General features: G+C 39.9%; 1 protein-coding gene across 1 annotated transcript in view; it reads right to left on the reverse strand.

The window, feature by feature from the left end:
- The window catches only part of LOC126425305 (mitogen-activated protein kinase kinase kinase 10-like), a 731,045-nt gene that overhangs the window by 23,601 nt on the left and 691,523 nt on the right, over positions 1 to 15,921 (reverse strand). Inside the window, exon 10 of the mRNA XM_050088284.1 lies at positions 12,748 to 13,032. Coding sequence (XP_049944241.1) covers positions 12,748 to 13,032 — 285 coding nt within the window. The remainder of the gene's footprint in view (positions 1 to 12,747; positions 13,033 to 15,921) is intronic.

Genomic DNA, 15,921 nt, shown 5'->3' on the forward strand with positions numbered 1-15,921 from the left:
AAAAGGCTGTGAATAACAAATTGAAAGTTACCTGTTTCCAAGTCAACTAGTCCATCCTCCTCTATTCCTGTTCCGTTAATTAGTGTACAATTTAAATTACAGTTACCAATTCATGCTTCAGTCCCTTGATGTTTTGCATGTGCCTATTAAATAAATCCTCCCTTACTATACCGTAATGAATTATAAATATCTTATTCATGTTGAACCACTTTTTTCCCTTTATTGCAGGACACTGTAGCTTTGTGGCTGTATGTTCTGAAGAAGAATTAAAGTTCGTAAGCCATTTTCACCCAATCTGCCTTCAAAGAGTTCACTGTACTACGAGTAGTTATAGTGTGCAAGTTTACCTTATCGTCACTACCACCACCACCACCACCATAATTGGCTGCTAATGGTGTTTGAGTACACATTTATCTTCTGCAGTTTCTTACAATTGTTGCCTACATAGATACTGTCGGTGGCGTTGCACAGTAAAATAGTGAATTTGGTGTGAACAGAAAAATTTCAAGAGCTTCCCTGGCAACACAAAAGGCAGAGCAGAACAGGTCAATAGTCAGGTGTAACTCCAGAGAGATTACTGATGGTGCAGCAGCAAACGCAGAAGCTATTGCGATACCTTAAATCTGCTGAGCACACAAAACAACAACATAGCAGAATGACATATGGTGACAGAGAGATACAGTCACGATAATGATTGCACAGAATGTCGCAGGAAAGCTTAAGTCTGACACAAGACTGAGTAATTGGCATTCTGACACAACACAAAGAGTGTCTGAAAGATAAAGTTCTGAAATCCCGAAGCAACCAGGAGAGCTGCCCAGACGAGAAAACTGGATCAAGTGACGGCTCTGTCACCTCATCGAGCCCATTCTATATAAATACTCCTTCAGCTCTGGTCAAGTTCTGTTCAGTTGGCAGCCATCCAAACATGAGGGGAGGCCTATGTCGGCAGACCCTCTGCTTGTCTATTCGTCTTCAGTCTTCTACGGTGCAGCAAGTTCCGTCTGACAGGCCTCTGTCACTGTGAGCTGCAGCACTGACTACAGAGTCAAGACTGGTGGGAGACGTGGCTGCCACCACCCAGGAGGCCTTCTGGATGCCTAACTCACCACAGCCTGGGAGCCGATCATCATCTGTCATTGTGAGGGCATGCCGCAGCTGACACCCAGCTCCATTCCTGTGACAGACTTCAGTGCTGCTGGTGGTCTCTCTCAGAAGAGAGGCCATAGTACTTCTAGAGCACGATTTTTAGTAGTATGAGAAGAGCTTGTAGATGCCTTCCCTGTGTGCCATCTACAATGGAGTCATGGGTGTGCTGGTCACCTTCCCAGGGAGACTGTTAGCTGCTTCAGACAGTGCAGATGACAATGTGTGCTAACTCTGCAGGGGAACAGCCACGTGACAACACTGGTACTGACACCAGTAACTCATCTACTGGCGCCACGGCTGCCATCCGTACACTGGTCAGCACATAACAGGTGGGTGGGCACTCACTTCCTGCACTCCCACCATTGCTGGTTGCCTGAACATCAATATCTCAACTGTTGTATTATGTGGACAATAAATTCTTAATGTTGGAATCCTGCTTTAATAACACTTTTGGGTGTCAGACAGGTACCTACTTTCTGAGTCGCTGTGATGCATGTCCTTGGGTGGTCAACTGCCAACTTCCTGACCTCAATACCCCACATGTTGTAGTGTCCTACCCCAGGGTGCTCCACTTGCTGTGAGATGGCATTCAAGATCAGATATGTAAGCTCCAGCAGCTTTAGAGGAGAAAAAAGGGGTTGAAAGGGAGAAGAAATGACATTGGTATTTTACTTTTCAAGAGCAGATGGAGAAGAGAGAGAATGGATAGGATGCTTGGTTTGAGAAAAATGACAATTATAAAGGTGTAGAAGTTCCTTTAAGTTTACTTGATATGCATAGTACTGGCATGGTGGAAGATACAGAAAGTAATGTGAAAGTATCAGCTCCAATATCTTGTGGAAATGCGGAGTCTGAAGTAGCTGTAGTACCAGATGGAGTAAGTGTGTTTTGAAGTAGGTAAGTGTGTGACTAGCAACATGGATGATACTGATTTAGATGTAGTAGTATCTACGCCAATGGATTATGATAGTGCCGGCCGGCGTGGCCGAGCAGTTCTAGGCGCTACAGTCTGGAACCGCGCGACCGCTACGGTCGCAGGTTCGAATCCTGCCTCGGGCATGGATGTGTGTGATGTCCTTAGGTTAGTTAGGTTTAAGTAGTTCTAAGTTCTAGGGGACTGATGACCTCAGAAGTTAAGTCCCATAGTGCTCAGAGCCATTTGAACCATTTTTTGATTATGATAGTGGTGGTTTTTTGAGGCAGTCAGGCCTGTGCCAAATGTAGAAGGAAGTACATGTGCCACTGATTTTTGTGTCACAAACAGGAGCTGCAGCGAGGCACCTGTTCAGGTCTTTGGTCGCTTCAGAATTTTACAACTTCAACTTTCAGACACTATTTCTGTTGTGTCAGTATACTGAATAGCTACTGCAGTGCTGATTTTATTGTAGATATTATGGGGAATGCACAGGAAGCTATCTATAAGATTAGTTGTTTTGCAATAGCTGTGCATGTGGAAGTGGTACCAATGAATTTATTTCTGAAGGGCACAGGTTCATTGCTACTGGATGTGGCACTGCCTTTTCCAAATGGGGGATGGAGGAAGAGAAGACAGATGAAAACTTGTAAGGAGCCGATGAGACCAAATCCTTTCAGGAATGTGTGCCTCGGATGAGAGTAAATTTGATGATACTTGTTTCAGTGTTATAGGAAATGAAGATAAGAAGAAGTGTTGTGTAACTGTTCTTAAAAGCACAGCCAAATTCCAGGAGACATTGATTGATTTAGCCAAAGGGAACAGATATGTGTGGTATATTGTCAAAAGTATCTATTATTGTGAAATTAGAACCAGATAAACTGCATATGGCATCACTAAAATTCAATACACAATACACATGGTAAAGTGACAAAAAGCATAAGGCAGTTGGTTGTGAAAGGTAAAGTTATAGAAAAAAAGGGCATAGCAAAGCATAGTCAATTAGTAAGTGACAGTAAAATGAGAGAGGTAATTTGAAATACTGACCAGTATGCTGCATGTGGTAGTGCTGTAAGTAGTTTTTGTGTAAGCATCCTTGTAAGGATGTGTGTTTTAAGGAAACCTACGGGACACTACTGTTGCAAAGACAAAGTTCCAGATAGAGTACCAAGCCACCGGGTAGACAAAGGAAAATTCCAAATGTGAGAAATAATTTGTGGAACCATTTTATGTGGAACGATTTGCCAAGGAAGAAGAGTTTTTGTAATTTTATTTTACTGGTTTTGACATGATGATTTAATGGGGTCATGTCTATGTGTGAAAATAAAAGAAGTGGACTGGTTGATGTGCAGAACTAAGAATAGTTGAGAGAGAATCAGTGTAATGTATTACCTGTTAAGCAAAGAAGAATAAAAGCAATTGTGAATTATGGAGTGTTTTAAACAGTCTGCGAAAAGTGATTACGTTAGTTTATAAATAATAATTTGGATGAAATATGTCCTTGTAAGGTCCCTGGAATGAGTTTAAGAAAATAATGTTTTAAAATGAAGACCATAATTGAGGAACCATGTGGTTTGAACAAGACACTGGGAGAGGAATCAGGAACATTTCATAAATTGTATTCTGTGCATGTGTGTCAAGACTGTTTCACAAGCATCTCAGAGAAATCTCTGGTGGATTTCTTAAAGGCTGGGGAAATGTTGCACAGTACTTACACCTACATATCAATTTAATTTCACTTTTTATTTAGTTTTTGGTCCAAAGACAACTAAAAATGATGTCTTTTTCTTTTTGTGTGTCCCAGGAAAACTAAAAGCTGATTTTTCCCAGCCAGTGTGATAGGGCATTACCACGGTGGATGGGCTTACCTAACTGACAGAGCCACAGCCATTGACTGCTGAACTTGTGCCGTCATATATGTTGAACAGTGCAGCTCAAACCACAGTCATTTTACTGCAATTCGTCTGTCATTTTTAGCCAACCCAATTTACGTCAAGACATTTACAGCATCATCTATTGGTAATTTTTTATTTTATTTTTATGTCATTCAAATTGGCTTAATTCTGAGCAGTGGTTCTCTTTCTACAGCACTTTGGAATTGGAACTTGAATTACCGATATCCTGTATGCACAGAGGAGTCATAACTAAGCTTTAAATTTTATATTCGTTTACACATACAGCTGAAGACAATATTAACAATATAAGGAAAAGGAGAGACTGCTACTTACTGTGAAGAGGACCCACTGACATGCAGGCAGGCACAATGAAAAAACTGTTACACGTTATAGCTTTCAGACAAAGCCTCATTCAGCAAAGCAAATGCACACACATTTACACAAGTAACCACACATCATACACACAACCGCTACCACAGCCAGCTCCAACTGGACTGCGGCTGTCACATGAAGTGGGGAGGGGAAGGGTGAAGGATAGCAGGGTATGTGTCGGGAGAGAGGAGAGTGCCGTCTGTCAATGCGTGCAGGGACTAGGTGGTGGCCTCACGAGACTGCCTGGCGCAGCATCAGGAGATGAGGTGTGGGGGGGATAAAACGAAGAGTGGAAAAGGAGGGGAGCAGGAAAGGGGAAAGGATGGGCAGATGCATTGGCAGAGGATGGCACACAAAGGGTATAGGGGACATGAAAAGGGAGGAGGTGATATGACAGGTACCCTACTGTCCCCTCTCCCTCCACCCTACAGTTTGCACCCACCCCCTCTGCTTTATCACCTCCTGCCTCAACAGACAGCACTCTTATCTCTCCCCACCCATGCCATGCTATCCCTTCTCTTTCCCCACGCCACTCCGGGTTTCTGTTCATGTAGGAGTCACAGTCCAGTCAGAGTTGCCAGTGGAAGTGGTCATAAGTATACGAGGTGTGCTTGCTCGTGTGTGTGTGTGTGTGTGTGTGTGTGTGTGTGTGTGTGTGTGTGTGTGTGTTTTTGCTAAAGAAGGCTTTGGCCGAAAACTATAATGTGTAACAGTCTTTCCGTTGTGTTTGTCTGCAACTCGATGGTTGATCTTTATGGTGAGTAGCAATCTATCCTTTTCCTAATACTATTGATATTCAACCTTGGAGTTTCAATTGCTTGAAGACAGATTTTACATAGTTAGCCATGAAATGTTACATGTTTATGCTATCATTTATTTGTACTGGTAGTTTTATGCCTATAATGTTCATCATTGGTTGAGGACACTGTGTGCTAGTTACTGAAGGATGTAGGTACTGGGTCCACATGGAGCAGAAATATGCGAGCACCAAGAAACAAATATTCACCAATTTACTCCCAAAATGCTACATCGAACTGTCAGTGCTGTCTGTTGCCCTAGCCTGAATAATTACTGACTTATCGAGACTCGCCAGTGACAGTTGAGAAAGGGTAACCCTTGTCTTGATTCTCAGCTAGTTAAACAGCTTTCCTGTTGACACTTCATCACATACGAGCTGCCAGCAACACAGTACGTTGGTGTGAGGTCACGTGTGCTGCACTGCTGTTGAAATTGCTTGTCAATATTTTATAAAGTTTTAGTCTTCAGTTACTTATCTTAAAGTTTATTTGTGTTAATATTTGCTGTAAAAGCAAATTATTAATGAATTTTTATTAATCTCAGTCTTTCTTCCTGTGTTTTGACTTGAGTGGTCTGTTATTCATGAGTGTGCTTATGTCATTCGTCCAAGCCTTATGCCTCAGTAGTATGTTTACATTTTGCAGTGTGCAATTGCAGCTGTAGCGGTTATAAAGCTAAGTACTGACAAAGTTATTTGTGCACTGTTATACAGTATTAAATTTAATAGTTTTCAGTGGTGTTTCATGCTGTTTTTGGCAAAATAACGATTTAATAAACTTTTGGAAATGTTCACTCGCTATGTTTTTTTAGGGTTTTCTATGTGTTGAAGTCATTTTGCAAATTTTGTGCTTTAGTTTTCAGCTGACATTAATTATTGTTCCTATTAAAATATTTCAGTAAAATTTTCTACTGTTCCAGTGGCCGCTTGAATTTTTGGTTTTAGCTAATAATTTTGTGAAGTATTGTTGGTATTGGTATTAGCTGTGGTGTAGTAGTACTAATACAAGCAGTTGCTTTCTTAGTAGACACAGAATTTCGAGACTGCTATTGTTGGTTCTACAAATAGTTCTACTGGTGTAACTGAACTTAGGTAACGTAGATATATATATTGCCAATTTTCAGTAACTGTAAAATTTTACCATGCGGGCTCTGCGTAGGTTTGTGAGTAGTGGGTTACGATGAGGGATTTGTTCAATGTATTTTCATTTGGGGGATTGCAGTGGGGAAGCCAGAGGGCATTCCAGCAAGATCCTCTCCTGGGAATGCAGAATCTGTAGTAGAAATAAGTTGACAGAGGAGCGGGAGTGTAAGATCTGTGCCCTCCAGGTGCAGTTACAACACGCAAAGGAGGAACTAGATAGGCTGAGCAGGGTGAAGGGTGGCGGGGAATGGAAACTGGAAGTTGGCAAGGAGGAGGAGGTATTCAGACAGTTTTACTTTGTGTACATGCAATAGAATTGATCAACTCTCAGAGTTAAATGGAGAGGAGCGTCTTGCGGCTGTAGATGTAGGGAACGTGTAACAGTCCTCAGCAGTTAGGAGGTCTAGGTTAGCTGCAAAATCTAACAGAAAGAAGAAGGTTCTGCTGCTAAGTAGTTCGTATGGTAGAGGTGTGGGCCAGCAGTTGCAGGAAGTGTTGGGGAGTGAGTACCAGGTCACCAGCATTGTGCAGCCTAGTGCACGGTTGGCTCAGTTGACTGACAGTACAGGGGAGTTATGTAGGAACTTTACGAAGAGTGATAGTGGGTGGAGCAGGGAACAGTCTTGATAGGGATAGGAATTATGATGTAGGTGGTGACCTGGTAAAGATAGCTACTCAAACTGGTGGCACTAATGTGCATTTCATGCAACTGTTTCAGTGTCATGATCAGCCTCATCTTAATGCAGCTGTTAGGCTCGTTAACATGGGGCTAGAGAGGGCACCGATGGCAGAGGTCATGCGTCACATTTCAGTGGTGCCAGTTGGGTCTATCAATAGATCAGGTTTCACTAGGCATGGCCTCCACCTCAATAGGTATGGGAAGGGGAGGCTGGCAAAGCTTATAGGCAACAAATGTAGTGGGATCACTCACGGAAAAATTCCTGTAGTAGTTGGTGTTAGAGCTGCACCTTTCTTAGATTGAAGTCAGCTGATAGGTATACCTGCTTAAAACAAGTCCCTCTAACTAAGGGCTCACATTCAAAGGACATAATGTTTCCAAGTAGAGAAGGAATTAGTATATTTCATCAAAATATAAGAGGTATTAGAGATAAAGTTAGTGAACTGTTTATAGATGTTGACGCTGAAATTATTGGTATATCAGAGCACCGCTTAAATAATTTGACAATTCAGAGATTTCCTTTACTAGGATACAGATTAGCTGGCTGTTTTTCACGGAGTTGCTTGCGTAGTGGGGGAGTGGTTATGTACGTAAAAAACAGTATTCCATTTGAGTCTATAGACATATCACGGCACTGCACTGAACATAAATTTGAATGTTCTGCAGGGGCAGTTGAATTTAGTGAAACCAAACTTCTAATTGACTCTGACTCCAGAGCATTTCTGCTCAAGTTAGAGAGGGTTCTTGATTCCAGAAGTATCAGAAATTAGTTATATGTAGTGACTTCAATATAAATTTTGTATGTGATGGTGCAAGAAGAAGGGTGTTGCTAGATCTCCTAAATTCATATGATCTGATGCAGACAATGTTTTTTTCCAACTAGAGTGCAGGGAACAGTACCACAGCCATAGACAATATTTTTATTCATTCTTCATTACTAGATGGGAATTCTGTTAGTAAAAGGGTGAATGGCCTTTCAGACCATGAGGCACAAATTTTAATACTAAAATGCTTTTGTACTCAAACAAATGTCACATATAATTACAAATTATGTAGGAAAGTTAATCCAACAGCAATAGACAGTTTTTTAAATCTTGTCAAGGGACAAAAGTGGCAGGATGTTTATAGTGCCGATAACATAGATGAAAAATATAATTCTTTCCTTAATACATTTCTCATGCTCTTTGAGAGTTGCTTCCCATTAGAATGTTCTAAAAGGGGTACTAGCAGTAACAGGCAGCCCGGGTGGCTGACTAGTGGGATAAGGATATCATGTAGAACAAAGTGAGAATTAGATCAAAATGTTAGAAGTAGTCGCAATCAAGCTACAGTAGGCCATTACAAACAGTATTGCAAGGCACCTAAAAATGTTATTATGAAGGCAAAGAGTATGTGGTATGCAAATAGAATAGCTAATTCACAGGATAAAATTAAAACCATATGGTCAGTTGTGAAGGAAGTGTCTGGTCAGCAGCACAAGGTCGATGATATAAAGTCAGTTCATAGTAAAAATATTTCTGTTACTGATAAATCAGATATATGTACAGCATTTAACAATCACTTTCTGAGCATTGCTGGTGAATTAAATAAAAATTTAGTTTCTACAAGGAATCAAACAATTCTCTTCACAAATGCCTTTCCGAGATTGATGTCTGAAATACTCCTCTGTGATACTGACAAGTGGGAGATTCCATCAGTAATTAAATCAATGAAGACAAAGAACTCGTATGGATATGATGGAGTGCCTAGTGGAATATTAAAGTACCGTGCTGCACATGCTAGCCATATATTTAGCCATATTTGTAATTTTTCTTTTAGGAATGGTCACTGAATGATTAAAGTACTCAGTAGTAAAAAAAGGGAAAAAAGGACAATGTAGACACTTTTCGACTGTTTCTATGCCATCAGTGTTCACTAAAGTTATTGAAAAGGCTGTGTATGTAAGGATAATTGATTATTCTATATCACAAGATTTGCTATCAAATGTACAGTTCGGCTTTAGAAGTCGTTTAACAACTGAAAATGCTGTATTCCCTTTTCTCTCTGAGTTACTGGATGGGTTAAACAAAAGGTTTCAAATACTGGGCATATTTGATTTAACTAAGGCATTTGATTGTGTTGATCACAAAATATTGCTCCAGAAGTTGGACCATTATGGAATACGGGAGGTACCGTATTTACTCGAATCTGAGCCGCACTCGAATCTAAGCTGCACCTGAAAAATGAGACTCGAAATCAAGGAAAAAAAAAATTTCCCGAATCCAAGTCGCACCTGAAATTTGAGACTCGAAATTCAAGGGGAAAGAAAAGTTTTAGGCCGCACCTCCAAATCGAAACAAAGTTGGTCCATTGTAATATGAGACACAATTTAGGTCGAATGAATGATGATACAGCTACAGTAGTTTGGTTCGAGTCGTAAGCTTATCAGTTAAGCTTTACCAGGTAGCCATTGCTATGTGTCAGGCGCTCCATCCGTATTTATACGGTGTTTGCGTCACTCTAAGCTGAAGATGCATTACTGTACTGTGTCATGCATTGTTTGTCGCATTCTGATAATGAGTGTTTACGGCCTGTCGCCGCTCGCGGCATGACTTGCTTTTGTGCATGCTCCTGCCGCTTACAATTAAAAAAAAAAAAAAAGTTGTCACTTTTGTTACTTACACTGCTGCTTTCTTTGATAATGATCAACAAGAACCAAATAATAGACTGCGTATGATAGAAGATGTTCTGAATGAGATTTTAGCAAAAATTTTTCTCCGTTTGAAAATCTTTGCAGACGCCTCTTTAGTACATTACATTCTGCACAGAAATTAGAGTCATCTTAGATTTAAAAATCTAGTCAATTGCCGTGCTTCATTTCTGACTGTATCACTATTACGCATAAGAATAATACGAATATAAACATGACATGATATGTATATTCTTCCGCGTTTGCTGTTGTCTCACTCTAGTTTCGTAGTTTATTAGGCAGACAGAATTTAAATGAGACAGCAGCAAACACGAAAGAATACATGGCAAAACGTTTACATTCGTATTATTCTTATGGTGAAGAGAATACTGCATGTGACTCACAATTCATAAAAGTTCCTATTAGCAACCATCTCTTCTCACAGGTAGGGAAAAATTCAGAACGTAGAGTTGGCCATATTGACAAACATCCGTAACAGTCTTGCCAGTCGGGTTTTCGTAGTACATTGAAACACTGCAACATTCGAAGATGAACAATACGAAATTTGTATTTACTTCGATGGATAATGTATGAAAATGCAGTGGTCGAAACTCGGGGCAGAGGAAAAATAAGCTCGTCTTCCACCTTTTTTTTTAATTTATTTACTGACGCAGAGGTTTTGCTGCCAGTATTTATCGTTGTGCCTGCAAAGCATGCCTGTGTAGCGCTCCATATATTCGACAGCAGAAGATAGTTGTGGCGGCACCTACCAACATTTTTCAGAACTTCCGCTTACTTTGCACTCGATTCTAAGCCGCAGGTGGGTTTTTGAATTACAAAAACAGGAAAAAATGTGCGGCTTAGATTCGAGTAAATACGGTAGCTCTCAATTGGTTCACCTCTTACTTTAGCAACAGACAGCAAAAGGTCATTACTCACAATGTTGAGAATGGCTGTGAGGTGGGGTCTGAGTGGGGTACGGTCAGGGAGAGGGCAGGGGGTGCCCCAGGGATCAGTGTTGGGGCCACTCCTGTTCCATATTCATATAAATGATATGCCCTCTAGTACTACAGGTAGAACATTTCTGTTTGCTGATGACATTAACTTGGTAGTAAAGGATGTTGTGTGCAACACTGGCTCGGTTTCAAATAGTGCGGTTTATGACCTAAGTTCATGGCTTGTAGAAAATAAATTAACACTAAATCACAGCAAGAGTTCGTTTTTACAGTTTCTAACACACAATTCAACAAAACCTGACGTTTTAATTTCACAGAATGGGCATATGATTAGTGAAATTTAACAGTTCAAATTTCTAGATGTTCAGATAGATAGCAAACTGTCGTGGAAAGCCCACATTCAGGATCTCGTTCAAAGACTTAATACTGCCATTTTTGCTATTGGAAAGGTATCTGAAGTGAGTGATCGTTTGAGACGAAAATTAGTCTACTTTGCTTATTTTCATTTGCTTTTGTCATATGGCATTACATTTTGGGGTAACTCTTCCCATTGTAAAAGGATATTTTTGACTCAGAAACGGGTGGTTCGGGCAATAACGGTGTAAGTTCACTAAGCTCTTGTCGATCCTTGTTTACGAGTCTGGGTATTTTGCATTAGCCTTTAACTCTTATACAGAAAGGTGTGCAGTATATTTCTGCATCCATTTTCAGTGAGATACCACTCAAATTCAAAAATCTTAGCAGTAATCCATGCACTTTCAAATCAAAACTGAAGAGTTTCCTCATTTGTCACTCTTTCTATTCTGTCAAGGAGTTCCTTGAAAAATTAAGCTGATTCTTCTTGCATTGTTGATTGTATTTACTTAAACTTACGGATAGACTTTTTTCGGGTTCATAAACATTTCATTTTTTATCTGTTATTACTTTTATATTGTAATTTCATGTACTGACATGTCCCATGACCTTGGAGATTTGCTACGCAATTTGATCCTATGGAACTTGATGTGTAAATAAAAAAATAAATAAAGTAGGGCAGGCATTCTGCAGTGGGCACCCATATGCATTGATGCAGTTAGTTGGTTAGCGTTCCAATGTGGTAGCAACTTTAGGTGTCTGCACAAGTTGCTGTGTGAATGCCTTTAGTCCTTGCATACCATACATTCTACAATCTGTCATCGACAAACAACAAAAAGTTTTATATTTCTCTGGTTTTTGTCCATTCCAGAGGGAAACTCACTATATTGTATCATGTTTTTGTATTATCTCTTACAGTTTTTGATGCATTAGTCTTTCCAGTTGTTTTAGATCTGTTAAAATACTTTGTTTTAACCAATACAAACACACATTTTATTCATCACAAATGCACAAGTATTCTGTCGTCAACTCATGTGCTATTACAGCTATGCAATGATCATTTCTGCATTGGTGTTTGAAGGGTGGCACACAATTTCAAAGTGTTATTGACATTTGAGCATGGGGCAGATGGACAGACAGAGTGAAGGACAGGAGAAATAGGGGGGAGAGGAGACGGGAGGAGAGACTTCAATGCAGAGGGTAATCATATCTTTGGTTGTGGGGTAGTGGAAGTCTTTCAGAGGAGGTGGTTTTTCCCATTTGTTGTGCTACTGGTTTCCTTATTCAAGTCATCTATTTTGCGAGATAGTGAAAGAAGAGCTACAACATCTTAAAGATAATTACATCATTAAAATGTTTTATTCTCTTAGCATGTTCAACAACTATCTGTATTAAAATTCTGTTACAAAACTGCAGTCAGTAATTGTTTTATTCTCTTGGCTAGTTGAAAATATACTTGTTTTAGATATTGTTTTACAGAATGTAATAAGTGATGGGATCTCGTGTGTTCCTTTCCATCCTTAATGGATACTTATTGGTGCTCATCACAACAACAGTTTGGCCAGGGATTGCAGGTAAACTGATGATAGGCACAATACTCCTTGTTTCATTAGTATGGTTAGGTAATCAGAATGAGTGATGAAGTAATGACAGAAAATATTTGCATTCTATCAAGATAATTAGATACGTATGATTTTTACAACCACAAACTTCAGAAGAAGGTACAAACAAAAACTGCTTATAGATTTGGTGACTACATTTAAATCTCAACATCAAAACACGAGTGAAAGACAAAAGGCACGAACTGTAGCCATCTTCTTACCGGCGTGCGATTGCCCTCGTAAACGGCACGGCTCCCGTCGTAAGGCTGCATCTCGTGGTAGCCGTAGGACCCTCCCGTCGGGGGCGTGGCGCTCGCACCAGTCGCAAATTCGGGGTACATACGGTCCGCATAGTGGTGTGCTGCAGGTACGTAGTGTGGGTACGGGGGCAGCTGGTAGCTCGCATAGTGGTGTGGGAGGATGTGTGGAGGCGGAAGGTCCTCATAGTCCGCATAGTGCCGCTCCAGCATCCCCCCAGAAGGTGCAGGTGGAGGGGGCGGATACATCTGAAATAGCAATATGTCTACTTGCACGAACTGATAAAAGAAACAACACTGTAGGATTTCATATTACGGTTACAGTTGTGCTGCTTCAAATGTAACATTTTACTCTCAGTGAATAATTAAAACAACAAGATTTCCTTTCTTTGTAAAAAAATGTGGACAACTTTGCTGCTCGATGGCAATTATGTAGTGAATGACACTATTTAAAAAAAATCTGTAACATTCTGGGCAGAATTTATATTGGTGTGCAAAACAGGAACTGGACTGAACTCTTACTTAAGAACAACGGCAACAGAATTGACAGTTATACAGTGTGTGTCCCAAATGCAAGAGATAGTCATAAAGTTTTAATCATTACCTCAAAAAAAAATGAAGTTAAATAATTAAATTATTGTTTGTTTGCAGGTACATGTTTGCAGTTCATGGTACACATTGAGATGCCCTGACCACAGAACTGCAACGCGCCATCAGAGAAGCCAAAACAGAATGGTGCAGCCTTGTTGATACTGTGGAGAATCGTGCAGTAATGTGTCAGTTGCAACATCACCACAGAACACTGCATGTGAGTGGCAAAACCGAGTGATAGACACTCATCCACCCCACCACTTGCTTCGCACTCACTGCGGAAGCACACGGACAGTAGTTTCTGCATGCACTGTCACACGCTTACTGAGTGGCGTGCACTCACAGAGTGGCCTGCTAAGGAAACGTGGACTCTGCACTGTTTCATCACAATGTAATGGCACTAATGTGTCCAGCAAGTGTTGGAATGAATTCAGAATTAGAATTTCTTTGTAGCTGTAGATTTTCCACGTTTTCTATAGAGAAAGTGTGTGCTGTATGTCTGAGATTCATCAAATACTACCATAGCAGCTGAGTATTAGTGTGTCTATTGAAAATTAAGGAGCTGACAGAATACGGAATGTTACTGAGGGTCACTCATCTAGCTGTGAGCTGTAAATTTGTTTGAATGAATAGCTGATGAAATAATACTAACATTCAGTAGCACCGAGACATATTTTGGACAGAACAAATGAAAAAGATTTATGTTGGGGAACAACTTACTATAATTGGCAACTTTGTCTATAATTAACAAAAAAACTTCAATCCAGCTACAATGTAGGCTGGCTCTCAAGAGTAAATCAAGCAAATTAATTAATAGAACTTGTTACAGTTGATAATATTAACTGGAATCACCAGAAAGAAAGTGCAAGATTTAGTGTAAGCAGAGATGAGCATTATTTGAACAAATTTCTACTAGATAATTATCCAATTAGCATATCATTCACACCAATTTGGAAGACACTAATAAAGACATAAGATCATTACCTTGGTCCAAAAAGGGGTCCAATATTCAGTAATACACATTTTCAAAATAAATTGCCAGCAACCACTAAAAACTTGGTTTCAGATAAAGCACAGTTTGTACAAAGTTTGAAAGACTTTTTGATAGGCAACTCCTTCTACTCTGTTGATGAATATCTTAACAGGGACTATTAGAGCATCATATGAAAAAAATGTCTGTTAGATTTCAGTTCTGACAGCACTTGATCACAACAGTCAAGATTAGGTATTTTGTGTATGATAAACTTATTAAACAACAACAGTGTTTCATTCTGACAGCATATTAATTCTGCAAATATTAGCAGTTCCAGTCTACTGTAATGTAACCACCTATTTTGATAATATCCTGACAAATGGCCAGGGTAGTCAGTATTATATTTTTCCAGGCTGGAAGGCATGCCAGTCCCTGGCACGAATCTGCCCGGTGGATTAGTGTCGATGTCCGGTGTGCCAGCCAGTCTGTGGATGGTTTTTAAGGTGGTTTTGGAGTGACACTTGCTGATGTGAGGCGTTCCCAGGGGGGATCCACTGGGGGCCGATCCATACAACAACCCTGGGTTCGGTGTGGGGCAGTGGTGGGGTGAGTGGATTGCTGTAGCCTGTAGTGGGGTTGTGAACCACTGAGGGCTATGGCAAGGACAAATTATCTCCATCGTTTCTAGGTCCCCAGTTCCATACAATACAATACAAGTATTATATTCAAATGTTTTACGTTTTTTATGTTATAATTTTTGACATGTTCTACAGCCACAAGAATCATCTTAATTTTTGGGTCATGGAACTAAAATTGAATCTAATCTAATCTAATCATGGTTAACTCTGTTTTGGGTAGCCCTGGTCATCGCGACTGTGTGTGTGTGCATGCGTGCTTCCTCTAATTATTCTTTACATATGATTGAACTTATTGATATATGACTATGAACTTTCTTCATTTTGCTGTGACGAAACATTTCTGTTGGTGTGTACCTGGTGTGGTTGGGATTCATGGGTCGGTCCCCACATCGTAAGCATAGGCACTAATATTTGTTGATTATTTTCTCTTTTTATGAGTCAATATATCCTTAAATACTGTGGTTTATGTGGCTGATTGAGTCTGTGCTATATTCCTACTTGTGATTGAGTATATTCTTCTGGTCAGCATCTGTCGTGAGTTTCTTGAGTTGGCTAACTCGTCATACACTTAGGCTCTGAATTTTTTCTTCCCTTTTGATGATTTTGAAGGTGTGACTTTAAAGATGTAAACTTGCAATTTGTAATTCTAGTACTTTACATTGACCCTGTACTTACTGAAATAGTTTAGTACTGTAATGTTGTAATTTTGACTTTGTATGTTGTAATGTTTGTATCATTTGTCTTGGGGCGGAATGTTCCATAGATCTGAAAATTTGAATGCCATGTCCCTTTTATGTATAGATTACGACTTGTATAGTAGATTTTTTTTTCCATTTTGAGCAACTTCATGTGAATTTTGTCCATAATTTTGGAAATTGTCACTATATGTTCATTTTGCCATTTCACTACTCAGGTTTCACACTTATTTGACCCATA

Source organism: Schistocerca serialis, chromosome 10, assembly GCF_023864345.2.
Source record: "Schistocerca serialis cubense isolate TAMUIC-IGC-003099 chromosome 10, iqSchSeri2.2, whole genome shotgun sequence".
Lineage (NCBI taxonomy): Eukaryota > Metazoa > Arthropoda > Insecta > Orthoptera > Acrididae > Schistocerca > Schistocerca serialis.